The sequence below is a fragment of the Rosa rugosa genome, chromosome 7, assembly GCF_958449725.1.
Source record: "Rosa rugosa chromosome 7, drRosRugo1.1, whole genome shotgun sequence".
NCBI lineage: Eukaryota > Viridiplantae > Streptophyta > Magnoliopsida > Rosales > Rosaceae > Rosa > Rosa rugosa.
In genome coordinates this window covers 31,882,979-31,902,430 of record NC_084826.1, presented here as the reverse complement: position 1 = coordinate 31,902,430, position 19,452 = coordinate 31,882,979, and the positions used below count along the sequence as shown (strand labels likewise).

The 19,452-nt window shown below is 39.3% G+C and overlaps 2 protein-coding genes across 2 annotated transcripts; both read left to right on the top strand.

Annotated features, from left to right (window-relative positions):
- Positions 1-5,333: 5,333 nt before the first annotated feature.
- LOC133721200 (uncharacterized) lies at positions 5,334-12,582 on the top strand. Its single transcript, XM_062147750.1, has 12 exons — positions 5,334-5,443; positions 5,648-5,823; positions 5,925-5,987; positions 6,498-6,632; positions 7,580-7,682; positions 9,691-9,761; positions 9,918-10,022; positions 10,570-10,603; positions 11,384-11,484; positions 11,590-11,649; positions 11,709-11,912; positions 12,330-12,582. Exons 2-12 carry the CDS (start codon positions 5,713-5,715, stop codon positions 12,426-12,428), a joined length of 1,086 nt encoding a protein of 361 aa, XP_062003734.1. The 5' UTR covers positions 5,334-5,443; positions 5,648-5,712; the 3' UTR covers positions 12,429-12,582.
- Positions 12,583-14,948: 2,366 nt separating this feature from the next.
- Positions 14,949-15,769, top strand: LOC133723755 (heavy metal-associated isoprenylated plant protein 21-like). The gene is made up of 3 exons (XM_062150622.1): positions 14,949-15,061; positions 15,277-15,352; positions 15,422-15,769. Exons 1-3 carry the CDS (start codon positions 14,990-14,992, stop codon positions 15,709-15,711), a joined length of 438 nt encoding a protein of 145 aa, XP_062006606.1. The 5' UTR covers positions 14,949-14,989; the 3' UTR covers positions 15,712-15,769.
- Positions 15,770-19,452: the final 3,683 nt, after the last annotated feature.

Below are 19,452 nucleotides of genomic sequence, written 5' to 3'. Positions count from 1 at the left end.
TCGAGCCCTCTTCTGCTGGCGGGACCCGATGGTCTCCACATCGTCCCCCTCTTCCTCGTCAGCGGAGTCATTTTGGCGGCGTTTTCGCTGAAGCACCCTTGTGTTTTCAGCAGCAGGCCTTGAGCCCTTCGGCGGCGGTTCCAACCCCGCAGTGGCGACAGTCCCCGCTGGCTGCACCACCTTCTCCTTATGTCCGCCCCGCCGAACAGCAGGCACTCTTTCTTTCTGTGGTACGATCGCAGCAGGACCCTTGCTCCCACCGACGGCCCCACCGCCCACACCGGTCCCCGCCTGAACAATAGGCGAACCGTCGCCGCCAAGGTGGGAGTGGTGTGGCATAGGTAGCACCACGGGGCCTTCGGACTGGCTTAGCGCCAGTGTGTCCGGGTTAACGACGGTCTACTGAGCCGCCAGCCCGGAGGCGTACATACTCTCCAGGAAGTTGTCTATTTCAACGCGGTCCATAAGTCAAAAGCGTCGCGACTCGCTTTGTTATCGGGCGAAGATTCTAAAAAAAAAAAAAAAAAAACCAATCAGCCTCAGATAAACTGATCAAAGGTACGGTGTGGCGGAGATTGCTTACCAACAGCACGAGTCAGTTGTTGATCGACCAACAACTCCCAACCAGTGAGGAGACGAAAGTCCAGCAGGTTGCGATTCCGCCAGCAGCCTCTAATCCGTGCCACGCGACACTCTTCTTCATGAGTTAGGTTATAGCGCAAGCCCGCTACACAAGAAAGAGTAATCATTAGTACAAAGTACAAGGCTATATATAAAAAAAAACCGCCAACTATGATCAGCGGAGACCGACAAACAACCTCGGATGGGCTGAAACTCCGACTTAATCCTAAACGTCGGCTCCCCCTCGTTGGACCCAGCTTGGTATTCCCACCCTGCCGTGGCAACACAGAAGGTACCCCGCCAGTAAGACATGGAATCCCTCAGGTTCTCGATCAGCTTGGGCACCCCTGGCGGCGACTCAAGTTCACTTGCCCTCTGCAACCTTGGCGCTTCACGCACACCAGCTCGTAGAAGTGCAGCACCTCTGCCACAGTTGGCCCCTCGCAAACGGACAACCGCCATAGTGAGTTCACCGCCATCAGCAACCGCCATATGTTGGGGCAAATCTGCCCAAAAGCAAGGCCAAACTCGCACACCAGGATTTGGAGATTTGGCAGCAGCGGGAACGTCACTCCTTGGCTGAAGATCGCTTCGTGCACGGCGGCAAATCCAGCTGGCAGAATGGAAGCTTTCTCGTCCACCGTCGGTGGACGCAGCTTTACCACGCCTGGCAACCGAAAACATTCGCTTTATCCGGTTGACGGCGGCAACAGTCATCCGCCCTCCCGCCTCGTCAACGGGGGTGCCATCATGGAGAACCCACGCTAACTCAGCATCCTCTCCCGCCACCTCTGCCCCGTCAGCGGAACCACTAGCAGCGCTGTTACTCACCAACCGCTCCTCACTCCTATTTTGAGCAGCGGCAGCCTCCCCCGCCCTAGAACTCTCTGGACGCGAGGTACAACCCATGGCTACGTCCCAGGGTATGGTTTGTAGCGGCTCGATCTCTAGCGGTTCTGGCAGTGAGGTTCCTGCACGGGCAGACGGACGCAACGAGTCAATAAAAATTCTATCCGCCACGCTGAACGACACGTCAAACTCGGAGTCCTCACTGCTCGAAATCTCTACGACGTTAGCCATCCCAAACCCTAAAACCCAAACAGTTAGCTCAAACAAGATCGAGCCTATTCCTATACCAGTTGCATCCAAGAACATCAAGAATAGTTACCCAGAAAATACCAAAACAAGAACAAATGCATTCAACCCAGATTCAACCATCTAGCAAATCCCTAAACACCAACTCTCTGCCAAACACCATAACCCACCTCCAAATCTCACTCTACACCCTCAGAGCGCACCAGAGAAGAGCAGATCACACCCCAAAAACAGAAACAACAAAACCCAGAAACCAACACTAGAAGACACAGACCCAATAAAACAGGAGTGGGATTCGGGATACCAACCTCAAAGGTGAACACTGGTGTGATCGTCAACACTAGTCTTCGATACAGGAAATCTTCGCCTTTTCCAGGTATGATAACTCCACGAAATCCCAGCAGCCTCCTTCTCAAATCTCAGACGAACAGAGCGTGAAGACGACGAGTAAAGTTTGAAGCTTTAGCAAAGTGTCAAATCTCGCTAGGTTCCCCCCCTTTTATGTCAACGTCAAAGAATTCTAGGCCGTCCACTGAAAAACGACATCACACACCAGCCGGACACGTGTCCCACATCTGCACTAACTCTCCGGATTAACCGAGGCGTCGCCTCGGTTACAAAATCCATAATTACTCGCATTAATTACGAGAAGACGGCTAGGTTGAGGAGGCACACCTCCAGACGCTAACCCTCTAGGAATCGGCCACGTGTCGACCACCATCAGACGAAGCGTCTAGTGGAAGTAACCACTTGGCAGGAGACCACCAATCGACGAAGTCTCCACTGAACGATACTCCGCCAGCGAAACTTCTCCCTTGTCACCTCCCAAGTGACGAAGTCTCTGCTGAGCGATACTGCGCCAGCGAAACTTCTCCCTTGTCACCTCCCAAGTGACGAAGTCTCCGCTGAGCGATACTCCGCCAGCGAAACTTCTCCCTTGTCACCTCCCAAGTGACGAAGTCGTCGCTGAGCGATACTCCGCCAGCGGAACTTCTCCCTTGTCACCTCCCGTGACAAAGTCTCTGCTGAGCGATACTCTGCCAGCGGAACTTCTCCCTTGTCACCTCAAGTGACGAAGTCTCTGCTGAGCGATACTCCGCCAGCGGAACTTCTCCCTTGTTACCTCCCAAGTGACGAAGTCTCCGCTGAGCGATACTCCGCCAGCGGAACTTCTCCCTTGACACCTCCCAAGTGACGAAGTCTCCACTGAGCAAAGCCCCGCCAGTGAAACTTCTCTCTTGTTACCCTGCAAGCAGGGAATCTTCCGCTACACGACACACCGCTAGCGGAACTCCCTTTCCATCTTGCAAACTGCGTACTTTGATGAGCGCAACACCGCTTAATAAAATATCGCCAGGCACGTCTCCGCGACGCTGCTTCCTGCTACAACCAGCGGGGGGATATCCGCCAGCGGCGGATCCCGAGGCTACGCCTCACTCTGATAACGACCGCCACGCGGCGTTACGGTCAGACCGTCCCTACGGGACATGGGGACTTGTCAACAGTCTACGATAGCCCTGATCAGGTACGTTGACCCCCGTCATTTGGGTACTAAAGATTGGGCTCGCTACCCAACACCCTCTGCTCCGTGCAGCTCCCCCTCAACAAACAATTTACCGACCATCCGGAGGTCCATCTTAGCCGGGGAGTGGGGGACTCCCTAGAGGGCCTAGCATGGGCCGACCCGAAAGGGTATAAAGCGTTCGCTCAGTAAATCCATAGTTGACAATGCACTGACGCTAATTATGCTTTTGCAAGTCTAGCAGAAGTAACGCTTCAAACCGCTGAGCAACTCCCCAACCAAGATTGCCCTCCTTGACTGGGGACTTGGGGGACTTGTACCTGCATGTGCATTTGCAAGCATAATTAGCCATAATGAGCCACACTCATTGTACCGCCAGAGGTACCAACTCCCACCAAAGGAGTGACCTACGGAAACACAGCTAGGCGGGCTACCGCCTGAGCCCCGGATCGCCCCTAGATCACCGCCGACGTGCCGCCACACGCCGCGCCAAGATAGCATCAGAAGCTCCAGACGCTGGGAATTGAAGCATATCAGTCCCACATCGAAAACAAGAAGATCAACCTTTTCCTCACCTATAAAAGGTTCTCTCCTCTCTCCTTATTGATTATGCATTTACTACTCATTTATTGTTATACTGTCTATATGCATCGACTGACTTAGGCATCGGAGAAGTGAAGACCACCCAACGCGGTCTCCCTCTGACGCCCTATCTTTCATTTGACAGCTAGCAAAGATCATCAAGTCATCAGGGTAGCGGTCCGCCCACTGGACCCGCGTTAAACGAAGGTTCAGCTACCGCCGGACTTTGAGTATTAACAGTTTGATTGTTAGTTGAAGTATTGTGAAATTTGATGCATGAGTCGAGAGTCAGAGCATGTGGATTTTTAATATGAGTTAACTTACATGAGCATGATATTGTAGGATGTAAAACTTGATGTTATTTGTCGTGATAATTGCATATCGATTTTGTTAGGTTGAGATGGTTTAAGCATGTGCTTCTGTTTGTTTGTTTTGAGTTACTCACACGAGCTTGGAAAAGCTTACCAGGTTTGTTATTTTAACCCGGTGCACTATTAATCAATGGTGTAGCTATTCTGCAGGTTAGGGTGAACGTGATGGAGCCGTGGTCCCTTGCCATTGCAGTCGTGAGTTTAGGAACTTATTGTTGTATGTACTTGTTAGTCTTCCGCTGTGTAGTGAGTGTGGTGGGGTTGTCTGCTTATTGAATTGTTATTTCAATTTAATTTGTAAACTTTATGTAATGAAATATATGACTCTAAAGAACGAATTTGTATTGACATTGTGGGTTCAGCGCATCATTTTGTACTTGTTTTAAAACAAAAAAATTTCTAGGTATTTAGTGTTGATGTCTGAAGCATCACGCCCGGAGTATTTGTGAATCGGGGCATGACAATGCGCTTCAAAGTGACTCTGAACATGGAGGAATAAGGGTAATTGTGAGAGATGAGGCTGGAAACTTAATGGATTGAGATCCACTTATTATTCCAAAAAAAATGTCTATTTAGGTATAATAAGTCCTAAATAGAATGCAAACCGGGTTTGAGAAATTGAAGTTGTGTATAAAAGATTTTTAGATGTAAACCCTAAATCCACTATACCCCACTCTGCCTATTCTTGGTACTAGTAAAGTTTTAAACCGTGATCAATTTTAGAAATTGGACATTATATTTCGTAAGAGGGTGAGAGATAAGTTGATCTCAATAACATATGTTGTTGAATATTGATTATTGGAATAAAGTCACGTGTCTAAATATCACTAGATTCATGGAATGGGTGAGGCAAAAAAAAAAAAAATTGTTGTTCCACAAAAAAAAAAAAATATATTCCTTTATTTTTAGCGGTCACTCAGCGTGACTTAAATTTCTGATGAAAAATCTTATCAAAAACAAATAAAAATAATAATTCCGATGAAAAGTAAAAATTACTAATATATTAAAGCCCGGTTAACAAAAAAAAAAAAAAAAAAAAAAGCCCGGTTACTGTTACTACTGTTGATAAGGGTCGGAAAAGACGATTTTGTCCCTATTTGTTTTTGTAATCACATCGTTGCCATTCGTATAAGGCACACACCTTTTTTTTTTTCTTCTTTCTCCCTCCTCGCGTCTGCATCTGAAGACGAAAATTTCCAGAAGCCCAAGGCCGCACAGAGAACAATCAGCCGCACAGAGAACAATCAACCAGGTCATCACTATGCTAAAGAGACTTTGTTATCCCTCAATTATTATTGTTTGGTAGTTGCTTTCTTTTATTGATATTAGTATATAGAGCTCGGTATGGTTCCTCTAGCCACTTTTGGCTTTAAGTTTCAATTGATACTAACGTCTTTTTTAGCTCAATCAAGGCTTTTAATTCATTGATAACACTAAATTCCGCGGCAAAGCGCAGGTAAAATTTCTAGTGATATAACAGAGGTTGTTATCTGGTATTGGTCCGGCGCGTAAGATAAGGTGATGTTGCGTCAGTTGTTGTGCTTCAATGCCTCGCCTCCATCTGCTTCTTCTATTCTATGCTTCTCTTCCAACAGGAATAGGAAGCCCCTCGTCTTCTTAGGCTCTCCTCAGGTGCCCTCTCTCGCCTCATATTACGTGGATATGAATGATAAAATATGCGTTTCGTTAATTTTTTTTTTATATATTGCCGCTAAATGTGCGTTGTATCGAAGGTCTCTGCAACTGTTCTTGACGCCCTGCTGAACGCATCCGGTGCCCCAGATTCTCTGTTTGAGGTGTGTTTTGGTTCAACTTATATGTAACTGCTTAGTTTACTTCACATGTTCTGCTTTCCATTTGTTTTGGCCCATTTTTACTATTCTGTTATGTTATTCTTGCTTTATGATATATAAGGAACCCCATCTTATAATGGGTCTTTAAGGCTCTACACAAATAGTTATGTTTCATCTTGCATTCGTGTTTACATATAATTTAAGGTTTTGTAACATTTTGTGGAAGGAGAGCGCATATTGGATGTTCTAAAATTAAGAAGAGAGTTGAGGTTTTGGTATAGTAACCTTATCAATTGGTGGCTTGTGCTTAAGTTTTTTCATTGTCCTTGTGTTGGTTCCTCATAGGGCATAGCTAAGGCTTATTTATTTATTTTTCCCTCAGTTCTGCCACTCTTGTTGAAATTTAGGCTTTCCTTGAAGAAATTATCTTTCATACAAGCAACGTTATTTTTCTTATGAATTGACTTTGACTAATTGCTTTGCAAGATAGATGACTAATTTGGTATGATTTAGGTTGCAGCAATTGTGACTCAACCACCTTCCAGGAAGAATAGGGGGAAGAAGGTGCTGCCGTCTCCTTTAGCACAACATGCTCTTGACAGAGGCTTTCCTTCAGACCTCATTTTCGCACCTGCACGAGCTGGAGAGGTAATTTGGTATCATCTTTTGTTATTTATTGCTTATAAATGACCTATATAGCCATTAGTTACAACAGAGTTAACTGTAAAAACATGTTGGTTAGCCTTTGTGCTGTATAACTGCAATCTTTCAGTTCTTATGCTGATGAAAATCATAAACTCACAACTCTTGTAATAGTATTGCATTGTTCAGTTTAGTGGGAGATAGTTTGAGATGATTATGAAGCTCCACAATTTCTTCTTTAAGTGGATATTGACATGTGTGTGTCTGTGCGTGCGTTCGTATATTTTAAATCTTCCATTTACTAAATAATCAACCATAGGATTACACATGAACTCTTGTTTACATGCTTATGACCCCAAATTATTTGCTGACTTGGTATCTCTTTAAATACATAATTAGTGTTTTCTTATATTTTTAAATACATGCACTGCAGACCTTTTAAATTTTAGCCTGCAACATGAGCAATGTTTTATTATTTCATGTTATATGAGACTGCAGTTTACACTGAAATTTTTGATTGATATAGTAATGCTGTGTTTCTCTGTTAGTTATTTCTTTTATTAAGTTTTTAACTTGGGTGACATGGTTCCTAATTTTGGATCCAATTTGGTTGAGAAATTTTGTATTCTGTTATGGGTAGCATCCCATCGTTTGCTATATTGTTTGACCTATCATATATTTTAACTTGCTGGGATACTAAGTGCAATTTTACTTTGTAGGCATAATTACTAGGCCAGTAAAAATAATATGGCATTTCATACATAACCATGGGAGTAGCCTTTTAGCAGTAGCAGTGATCCAATACTGTTTCTTGTTACATGACAATGATTATAAGAGTTTTCGTATATATATTCTCAGTGTTTCTTTACATTACTGTTTCTGAAGATTTTGACACTTTCAGAAAATGGTCATTTTATTTGAAGAGGGCTCATATATGCATACTGTATGTGCAGGATATGTTCCTGTCCAGCTTAAGAGCTTTGCAGCCAGAACTTTGCATCACTGCCGCATATGGGAACATTTTACCTAGCAAGTTTCTTAATATCCCGACTTTGGGTTAGTTGAATGAAATTTTCTAACGATGTTTATACTGTTTTCTTTTCTGCAACATATGAACACAAATGAACCATACTTGTTAGTTTATGTTTAGTCATCAAGACATTAGAATTCTGTCTATGACTATTCAAATGTGATGAGGACATCATAGTCAAACCTTTTAAGGTTTATGAGCGAAAGAAATGGAAAAAGAGAGCAGCTAGTCATTCCCTTTCCATATGGTTTGATTAATTGCTTTCATTCTAGAAGTCTCTAGGCAGGTGTCTTTCAGTTTCAGTTTGGGATTTTTAAGGTTTCTTTATTATTTCAGTTTCAGTTAGGAGTTTAAATTCCTTTATTAGGTCTTTTATGCTTCAGTTCTGTGAAGTGTAACACCCCTAGCTATGAAAGAGTCTTTAATGCTAGTTAATATGAGCTATCTGCTCAAATATAAATAAGTGTAAGTGCCAAGTGGCCAGATATGTCTTGATGAATAAAAATACAGAGTGTTTCTGAGTTTTCCTGAGATTGGAGTGTTGGTGTGAAGCCTTGTGTGTGAGTGAGAAACCTGGGAGGGATTCCTAGTTCTTAGTTTTCACTTTCTACCCTACAAAACCCTGTGCGTTAAAGCCCTAAACCTTAGAGTTTGTTGATCCTGGTGTCTAGGCAGTGAATTTACTGCATCAAAATGCATGGCTATGTGATAAGCATGTTTACTTGAGTAGGGAGTTATTCCAACGTGCACATTAATTAAAAAGAATCAGGAGAAATTCTGGGCCCACATGTGCCCTACATGAATTGAGGAAGTACATTTTGAATTCATTATTTATTGTCTTGGCTAGAATGTATTGTGTTAGTTTCATCTGGACCAGACGAGAGTGGTTGCTGGAGTCTCATTGTTAATATTCATTCATTCTAAAGGCATTTAATGATCAACCCCGCCAATCCTCAGCTCATTCCTCTTTTCCATAATATGGACTAAAGTTCCTCCTAGTTGAGGGTGTTAGCTTGGATAATTGCTCTAGGAAAAGTTTGATACCTGTGCCATGGTTCAGAGGAGTTATTCCAACGTTCACATTAATTGAAAAGAATCTGGAGAAATTCTGCGTTTGCATATGCACCACGTGAACTGAGGAAGTGCATTTTGAATTCATTATTTATTGTCTTGGCTAGAAGGTATTGTTGTTAGTTTCATCTGGACCAGACAAGAGAGAGTGGTTGCTGGAGTCATCTGGTCAGTATTCATGTAAATCATTCTGAGGGCATTTGATGGTCAACCTCTCCATTCCTCACCTCATTCCTTTTTTCCATAATATGGGCTATAGTTCCTCCTAGTTGAAGGGTGTTAGCTTGGATAATTGCTCATGGAAAGGTGCGACACCCGTGCCATCATCCAGAGGTGAAGGCCTGATATGTGTCTTTCCCGTAATTGGTGTGTACTGTAGAGATTTTTCTGAATGTGTGAAGCATTTGTTTTTATGATGTGCAGTTGCATCAACTCTATGGAACAGGGTTTTTGGGGAGTCAAATCTGAGTTGGGACAATCCAGCAGATTGTGTTGCCTTATTCTGTGAAAGGCATGAGTTATAGAAGTCTTTTTATGGGAGAGAAGGGTTTGGTCTTGGGAAGATGCACTGTAATGGCTGTTTCTCAGGTCATTTGTATGGAGAGAAACAAGAGAACTTTCAATCATGTCAAGGGTGAAGGAGGAACTCGAGTTTTTGTTGGTTTAGGAAACTCTATGGGCATCACTTTCCTCATAATTCAGTCGTAGTTCTTTCTATGCTTTACTTTAGAACTGGAATGCTGTTGTTGTTAAGTTTATGTTGTTTTGCTTGATGCTATCTTGAGTGCAGTCTCATTTCTTTAGATAATGTTGTCAGTGAACATCTTGTTCCTCATGTTTGTACTTTTTAACTTTTTAAGAAGAATGTTCTAGTGAGAAATAAAATTAAGGTCAGAATTTTGCTTTCCCTCATGGTCATCTCTGCCAGCATTGTTTCTCAATCAAAAGTGACTACCTTCTCAGGCACAGTAAATATACACCCAAGTTTGCTGCCGTTGTATCGTGGTGCAGCACCTGTTCAAAGAGCTTTGCAGGTGTTTTGAGATTTGGTATTCCTTATTTCATATAATAATGGAAATTAGCATATATGTTAGCCACATGTAAATTATTGCAAAAATTATAACTTCTGTTAGCCACGTGTAAACTTTCTGACTCTGGATATTATCTAAATTTTTTATTTTCCAAATTAGGATGGTGTCAAAGAAACAGGAGTATCCTTAGCATTTACTGTCCGTGCGCTGGATGCTGGACCTGTGATAGCCAGTCAAAGACTGGAAATTGATGATCAAATTAAGGTATTAACAATGCTTTTGTGGCATTAATGCTTACATGAAACTTATGGGTGCAAAAGTTTTAGATTTTATACATGATATTTCTACTTCTCAGAAAAAAAATGCGTAATTCTTAAGTCTGAGTAAAATACTGATTTTTCTGGAGGAAGTAGTAGTGCACAAGTTGTGGTGGAAGATCTTTGATACATGCTATCTTATGTGTACATGTTTTTTGTATTTCGGTACCGACAAGTAAGTTGAAATTCTTGGCCAAAATAAAGGGAAATGGTTGACCTTTATATCTGTGATGCCAAAGTTATGGGTCCAAGTTAGCAATGGTCCATATAGATCAAGCAGTAGCTGTACCTTGAAACGCAAGATCTACGAAACATGGTGGTTTCTGTGTGCTTGAGGATACAACAATGATAGCCAATACTGATGTTTATTCCTTACATTGAAATTTTCCCCTCTGGAATAACCTTTTAGATTATTCACAAATATCAAAATTATGTTAGGGTTGCTGCAACTTCCGAAGCAGTTCCTCATTTATATCTATTCTGGGTAAATGCAGGCACCAGATTTGCTTGCTCTCCTATTTTCTGAAGGTACGCTTTATTCTGTTAGTCCCCTTGTCTTAAAAACCTATCTCATGGATTGTAACTGATTCGAGAACAGTTCTCTTTGTTTTAATTTTTAATTTTTTTTTAAAATCTATATTGCCTCTTCAGTTTCATTAACAAGAGCCACATGTAACAGCTACATAAGGGCTGCATAAGGTGATGAGTCTTATAATATATATATATATATATATAAGACTTGTATATATATGTATATATGTATACTTTCTATGATCTCCACATGTCTTGTCTAAGATTTAATCTCTCTCTCTCTCTCTCTCTCTACACACACACACACATATATATGTATGTGTGTGTGTGTGTAACTAATTATTATTTTTTTGTTTATTTGAAACCTATCCGGTATCCTGTTTCTGAATTTATTTTTATGTCAATAGAAAGTAGATTGGTCCTGTATCATTTCCAAGACCAAAAAAAAAAAAAAGCCCTAAGTAACTAAATTAATAGGAATTGAAAAAAGATGCAGATTGCTCTGAAGATTCCCATCTAATCTTTCTTTTCCAAAGTACAAATTTACGGCATGAATACCTCATTTGCTTCGAAGATTTCTAAGGCTGCCTCACCAGACGGCCAATAAATGTTGACACGTCTTATTTCACATATACCACTGTCCTGTAGTACATTTACATTGAACAGTCGCTGTTGTGCTCCATAGTTTAGTTGATCTATTCAAGTACGATCAATATCACCAGTTTACTGTTGCTTCAGTTACAAATCATTTAAGTAACCTACTTGCTTATTATGCAGGATCCAAACTATTGATTCACCAGCTTCCTTCCATATTTGATGGTTCAGCTAAATTAAAAGCGCAGTCCCAGGATGACTCTAAAGCTACATTAGCTCCAAAGGTAGTTAACTAAGTAGTATATTTGTTTGCTGCAGCAGAGCGGTGGCCTAATATGTTTTTAATGGTTAGTTTCTTGTGCAAGTATAATTTATTTTGTGTTACATAGATTTCTCCTGAGGAGTCATGGCTATCATTTGATCAGGAAGCTGTAGTCCTACATAACAAGGTATGGTCTTTCCTTTTCCTAAGATTTTATTACAGAGTGACAACTTGCAACCTCTATAGGTTCGTGCATTTGCAGGATGGCCTGGAACTCGAGCTAAAGTTGTAGTTGTTGACAACAAAAATGGTCACCGCAATATACTGGAGCTTAAAATTATCACAACCAAAGTTTGCAGCCAAAGCAATATTCATGTCAACCAAGCAGATGACATCTCTTTTCGAAAGGGTGCATTAGTATTCCCCTGTGGTGGGTCCACATCACTTGAGGTGCGTTTGCATTTAACCAATATCTGATACTGTCTAGTATTACTGCTAGGATAGGATCATGACATACGGTTACGCCGTCTGTTTTCTGAACCATTTCTAGTGCTCTCCAAGGTGTTGTTCTTGTAAGAACACATTTACCAAAATTGTTTTGGAACACATTCTATCCAAACACCAACTTTCAAAAGTCATGTGTTACTTTCTTGTTTTATTTATTGTTGTGTTCCCCCCACCAGAAAAAAAAAAAAAACAACAACAAGAAGCCTTTCTATGATCTATCTATTACAAACTGAATCTTACGATTTTGCCTTTTTTTCCTGTAGTTTGTTTATCATCTACCTAAACACGTCGGAAGAATATGGAACTAAATGTACATTGTGCTTTCAAATTGATAATTTTGTTTTTTGGCAACTTGATCAGGTGCTGGAGATTCAGCTTCCTGGTAAGAAGGTTATGAATGCAGCTGCCTTCTGGAACGGTTTACGTGGTCAACAACTTAAAAGATTTGTTGATGAGTAATATTGTAGGTTATTTTTTTCCTTCTTTTCTACTAATCCATTTAGTTAATTTCATTGGAATTGATACTCGATCAAAGATGGGCAGATGTAATGTTATCAGAAAATTGTTAAAATTTGGTATTTGTAATAATACTAATAAATAGCAGATTTCTCGAGATAGTTTCTTATGAAGTGTGGTTATAGCATCTAAAAGGGGATCATTTCACTTTTGGAAGGAAGAAAGGGTGAGAAAGGAAGTGTTGGAGCGTAGGCTGATAAAATAAATCAGTCTTATTTTTAAAAGCGAGGCTGACAATGTAGAATTCCTGATTCATTTTATGCTCAGATTATTGTCGAAGCATCGACAATGCTAAAAGGGCACTTTTTTTTTTCCTCTCTCTCTCTCTCTTGAATAAAGCACTTTTCTCTTTTATGATGCGTAAAGTGACATGCGAATATGTGGCTTTTCTTTATTAAAAACAAAATAGCCACAGTATATCTAAAGGAGCTTTGCAAGTTTTGAAAAACAAATTATTATAATTTAATTTATTTTATAGAATTCCCAATCAGGTCAATAAATTCAAAAGCCTTTCCAATTAGATTTATGTTTCCTTACGAACAAGGTTGGTTGAAAATTTGTTCAAGGTCCGATGTTTCCTAATCATGTTTTTTGCCCTTGCTTCAATTAATTGTGTTTATTCTGTCTATTATTGTCAAACAATAACTAGCTTATCGTCAAAGGATAAACCTTGTTACAAAGTCACAAATCCGACAGTAACTATTTTACTATTGAACAACTACTTAATACAAACAAGAAATCCTAAATCGTTAAGGACTTCTTCAGACTGTCATATCTAGCAGTTGTGGCTTCTTGTTGTGCCGTCGGTAAGAATGCGGCAAGGATTGGCTGGGTTTGTTTGGTGATCCGGTAAGGACAGAGGCGACAAGTACAATGTTAGTGCTCGTTGATTTGACGTAAGAAGAAGAGTAGGGGTGGCGTTTTGCTGGAAATCTTGACGGCGGTGATGATAGGTGGGCAGAAGATGGCCAGTGCTTTTGCTAGCTTCGCTTGTGTTTGGGGTTGGGCCTTGGGGCCTGGACTCATATTTGGGTTATCTGGGTCGATTTCATGGGCTTTCAAGGAGGGTGCCGTGCCACCCTCACTTATTACTTAGTGATTTGGGCAGGCCTGGCCTAAAAAATAGACATTCTTGAGCAGTTGAGTTGATATATGGTCTAAGGCCAATCGTGTTCAGATCATGATTTCTATCGGAGTTGGTAATTATCTGGAATAAAACTAATTTTTTTCAAGCAGCTTATGGATAAAGAGTTGCTCCTATTTGTTTGCTAGGAAGGTGTTCTGTTAGTACCACAATGACCTACAAGCTAATGGGAGGCTATTCAATTTTTTTCCCCCTAGGAGACACTGAGTTGTTTTTTGTTTATAAGATAATAGCAAATTCAAAACAGATTTGTAATGAGTTGCATTTACTTGATAGAGTTTCGGGATTCTTATCTGTTGTCTTATTCAAGTACATGTTACACTCTAGCCCCTTTTTTAATGACTATTAACTCTAATTATATAAATATCCATTTAAAAAAAAAACTACTTAATACAAAAGAAATTGGAATTGATATCACTTTTTGACAATAAAAAGTTTATTCTCTGACAATAAAAAGTTTATTGGTTTGACAATCAATTTCTAATTGTCACATGCAGACTGAAATAAACTTCTAATTGACAGTTTTAAGTTGTTATAATTTCTGTCTTTGAATTTAATGCATGTGGTTGAGATCCAGTTTTCCCTCATTGTCCCTTAAAACTATCCATCCTTTTCCATTTATCTATACTATAAAAAAAGGCTTGCGGTTTGGTGTAACTGGCTTCAACAAATTTTGTCAGTTATGTCACCACTATGTTAAAACAAATAGAGTAGCTAGAAGAGCACTCTTTGCTAGTTGGTGCCTGGTTGAATACATTTTTTCGGTTGAGACTCGTGATATCATTTCAACATGTTCTCTAAATGCTTATTGTAATCAAGAGTTTAGACTCATTGTTCTCCTCTTGTATTTAACAGTTTCATTAATTAAGGCTTGAGGGCAACTGCATCATTCCTTTATTAAATAAAAATATAAAATAAAATTAAAAAAAAACATAAAATTGAGAAAGTGAGAAAGTGAGTGAGAAGAAAACTTTCACGTTCTCCTCATTTCAACAATAACACGTGTATCACATGGATATAAAGTTAGTAATTTAAAAGCAAGCTATAATTGGGGTTATAATCTAAATAAATTTTGCTTTTAACTTACAATTATTCCCACTAACCAAACTGATGTATAATAAATTAGACCCAGAGCAAAAGATGTGTTTATTAGCCTATGCTTTGTGGGCATTTTATTAGACTGAAGATTCTAACCAATGTTTTCTAGCCAATGCCCCATTTCTAACCAATGCTTTATTGAGCATTCTATTTGACTCTAAAATTCTAGCCAATAAGCAACAAATCTCCTCGTAATTTAGTCATATAAATACCAACTCTCAGAGTTGGAGTGTATCAATCAATCATCTCTACTCTTTGCTTAATGGGTGCTCTTAATTATCTTTCCAACTTTTGCACTGTCACTAGAACAAGGACCAAGAGGAAAACAATGCAGGTACTCATCATAATTATTACATACCAATTGGGCAATAGTAGAATTACTAGAATCATGAAATTAAACACTTCATCCTTGTACTAGTTCTCCTCCCCAGCTTTAATTCCACTCTATCTGCATATATGTATCAATAGAATAGGTGCAGATGCCATAGCTAGTTTCCTCTGAGGAGTTGTTTGCTGAAACATGGATTATGTTTTCCCATTGATTCCCAGAAAGTTGAGATCAAAGTCAAAATGGATTGTGATGGCTGTGAAAGAAAAGTTAAGAAGGCTGTTTCGACTATGAAAGGTCTCTCTCTCTCTCTCTCTCTCTCCAATTACATCTATAGTCAACAAACCATGCACTAATGGTACGCAGGTGTAGAAAGTGTGGAGGTGAACCGAAAACAAAGTCGGGTAATTGTAAACGGGTATGTGGAAGCAAACAGGGTTTTGAAGAGAGTTAAGAGTACGGGCAAAAGAGCTGAAATTTGGCCATACATCCCTCAACATCTAGTCCATTATCCACACGCCTCCGGAGCCTACGACAAAAGGGCACCACCAGGTCACGTTAAGAATACATTTGCTTTTCCGGCCTCTGATGCATCTGACAACAACATTGTCTCATTTTTCAGTGATGACAATGTAAATGCTTGTTCTATAATGTAGAATCTTACAAAATCAAACAACTTGCCTTTAATTTCCTTCTTAATCAATCATACCATAGCTGACTACTTGATTCCAGAGTATGAATAAATCAAATTCTAAATGTCAATTGACATCAAATGTTTGGCTCAATTGATTTGAGTGTGTTATCAACTTATCTAATGTAGAACAACAAACACGATCATTAAAGTTGGAAAGTATTTACATTGGGGTTTATCGTATATGGAGATTAAGAACTAACTATGAATCATATGGCTTTAGGTCATTGAAAATCATTTGCATAAACAAATAAAATGAAAACATATGGATTTTGAAAGCAAAGGTATTATGTATCATTTTTTTTTGAGATTTTTATTTAAAAATTAGATTAAGTAATTTCAATGACGAAAAATAAAATAAAAGTAAGATAGATAGATAGAATGATGGAATGCATAACACCATAGGACCACAATGGAGTTCAAGATTTTCCTCTCAAATTTGAAATCATATAAAATGATGATTATTAATTCAAATGATGTTTTCCATGTTTTCTCAGGTCTCTACTTAACATTTAAAGGCTGAAAAGAAAGCTAAAGTCTCTACTTAACATTTAAAGGCTGAAAAGAAAGCTAAATCGATTACTTGTAATTGCAGTGATTAAATCCTAGGCATAAAGAAGAAAGAAAGTGTATAATTTAATCATCATACTGCTCGATTTCAATCCTGATTTCCTTAAGGTTACAAGTAACCAAAATTTGGCGCATTAAGTTTTGTCATCAATTGTAACTCTCTATCAATTATTACCATAAGTATAAGATAAAAAAGAGTACTTTTGACAACAATTACCTTGCGCAACAATTTTAAATACTACCTGACATTCAAGAGAAGAATCACCAGAGTTAAGAGTGATCGGACAACCACAATTTAGAGAATCCGAAATGGAAATAGAATTAAGCAATGAGTATTTCACCATACTCATGCCATAATATCAATTGAAGGGAGCCCTTCTAATGAGGACTACTAAAATGAGGATTAGTTGAGGACTTTCTAAATAACGGTTTGGGAGACCCACTTTTCGATTATATTATGACAAATCAACCGTTAGATGTTTATGTATGCATGAGTGGTCCTCATTAGAAGGGCTCCCATAAATTGAAATACAAATTCTCCAATTCTATATTCCAAGTCCAACTCATCATGACATAGATAAAGGAGGGGTAAACCTAAACCATACATTAAAAGTAAAAAAAAAACTAAAGCAAGAGTACACAAAGCATATGAATAACATCAATTTTTCCCAATTACGCATAGTAAAGGAGCTATAAACCATTCTAACATAAAATTTCAATTATGTATTCATCTAATTATATGTTTTATTGTACATCCTCTTATACCCAAAACCATAGCAAACTATAAATACGAATACTCAGTAGTCAGATGTAAGGAGTCAAATTTAAAGTAAGCTAAAGCTGGGAATCCATATGAAAAATTAGGTTACTTGCAATTGGAAAACTGACCTAATAAAAAATTCTCTTAGCTGCTTGATAAAGATCCTATGATTCGATGAGACTCTCTCTCTCTCTCTCTATGTGGATCAAACCGGTGATCAAAATCCAACCCTCCCTCTCTTTCTATCTGAAATACCAAACATGTAGATGGAAACATGGAGGCCATATGGCGCGATAGGATCAGGACAGCAGTGAGGGACAAAAACATTAAAGAACAAAGAAAAGAGGGCAAAACCGTCACTTCACTATTCATTGAACATTAATGAACAGTGAATTCACGTTTGAGTTTTAGTATAGATATACCTTATTCTTTTACTCAAATTGTTTATATAATTTATAGGACAATTCTTAGGTTCAGCCTTGGGGTGAACGAGCATATTCACTTCTATTGTCGATTAACATACTTACTTAATAAATTTATCATCCAACGGTCCATATATATCTTAAATTAGCTTTTAAAGAACATCTCTGTAAAAATTCAATCGAATAAGAAATCGTTTAATTATCTAATTGAATCAAATAAATGGATGGTTCTAACAACACTTACTACTATTATGATGAATCGTCTATGTATTTCATAGAAATGAATAACTAAAAGCTCTTCAAGTTGATTGATTTTTTATAGAGCTAATCTTTTTATGTGTTATGCAGGATGAATGGTTAGATTAGAAAATTATAAAGTTAAAGTGCATTAATCGCAATAGAGGGTGAATATTGTTCACCCAGGGGTGAACTTAAGAATTGTCCTAGTTTATATAAGGTCAGTTGCATCCTCAAATTGTTCCATACCTGACTATTTGACTATTTTACCCTTCCACCTAAGAAAACCAACTCTCTCTCTCTCTCTCTCTCTCTCTCTAAACTCCAAGTCGCGGTTCTCAATCCTCCTCCGTTCACAGTGTTCCCGCGAATCCAATTCCAAGCCCAAACCCGAAATCGAAACCATTATGATCGAGAATCTGACCCAAATTTCTCTCTTAGATTTTGATCCGAGCTAGAGATGGAGCTCGGGCTCAGATGGGGGCGATCAGATCACCGATCATGTCGTTGGAGTCAATAGCTTCAACCTTCTCGCCAAATAATAGTACTGCTTCTTCACCGTTCATCTATAATCGGAGATCAAAGTTTTTTTGTTGACTATCTCAATCAGACACTGCACCAGAGCACCTTTATCTTCCTCTATAGCTGTATTTTTGCTCTGATCTCAATAAGTGACACCGTATCTGATTTGATTGATTCTGGAGGACTTGGTATTGAAAGAGAGCGAAAATGAGAGCATGTATTAGTAGTCGTCTAAGGCCCCGTTTGGGATTGCTTCGCTTTTAAAAAAATCAGCTTTTGTTTAAAGTTTTAGATTTTAATGTGTTTGGTAAATAAATAAAAAACAGCTTTAATTGAAAGTTATAGGTCACTGGCAGCAGATTTTAGAAGCTGCTCAGAGGTTGCTTTTAGAAGCTGCTGTGGATCAAAACACGCTCTGAAGTTGTTTTATGTACTGACATCACTTTTAAAAATATTATTTACCAAACACGAAACTGTTTTGATTCACAACTGATTATTCTCACAACACAGCAGCAGCAGTTTTATTAAAAAGTCGCAGCAATCCCAAACTAGCCCTAAGACAAGAGGAGAGTATGTTTTCTTGAGAGAGAGAGCGCTAATCAATTTGGGTAAATTTGCTAATTAGTCACTGTGGAGTTTTTTTTTTTTTTTTTTTTTTTTTCATAAAAAAGAAGTACAAGAGGTTAAATACAGGAGCCTCTAGGGCATTCATTAGTCCCTATGGAGTTTTGGTGGAGATTCTTTCACGTTTTCGCAACAATTGGGAATTACAGTAACTTTTGGTGTTGGTAGGAGTAACTTTTAGTATTGGTGAGAGTAATTTTTTGTGTTGGTCAGAGTAGTTTTTGGCAATGATGAGATTAACTTTTAGTGTTGGTAGGAGTAGTTTTTGGCAATGATGAGATTAACTTTTAGTGTTGGTGGGAGTAGCTTTTAGTATTGGTGAGAGTAACTTTTAGTGTAGGTAGCTTTTGATGTTGGTCCGAGTAGCTTTTGTTGTTGTTGAGAATAGCACCAAAAGCTAGTCAAAATTGCTTTTGTGACCTCGCGAGAATTCGCCAGAGGCCTTATCAGAGTTCGCCAAACCTTGCCGGAAGTCGTCAGAGGCCTTGCCAAAGTTTGACGAAGGACGCCGAAGAGGAGAAAATGAAGTGATTGGTGGCTTTTTATTCTTGTGGCATTTTTCTAAATATGT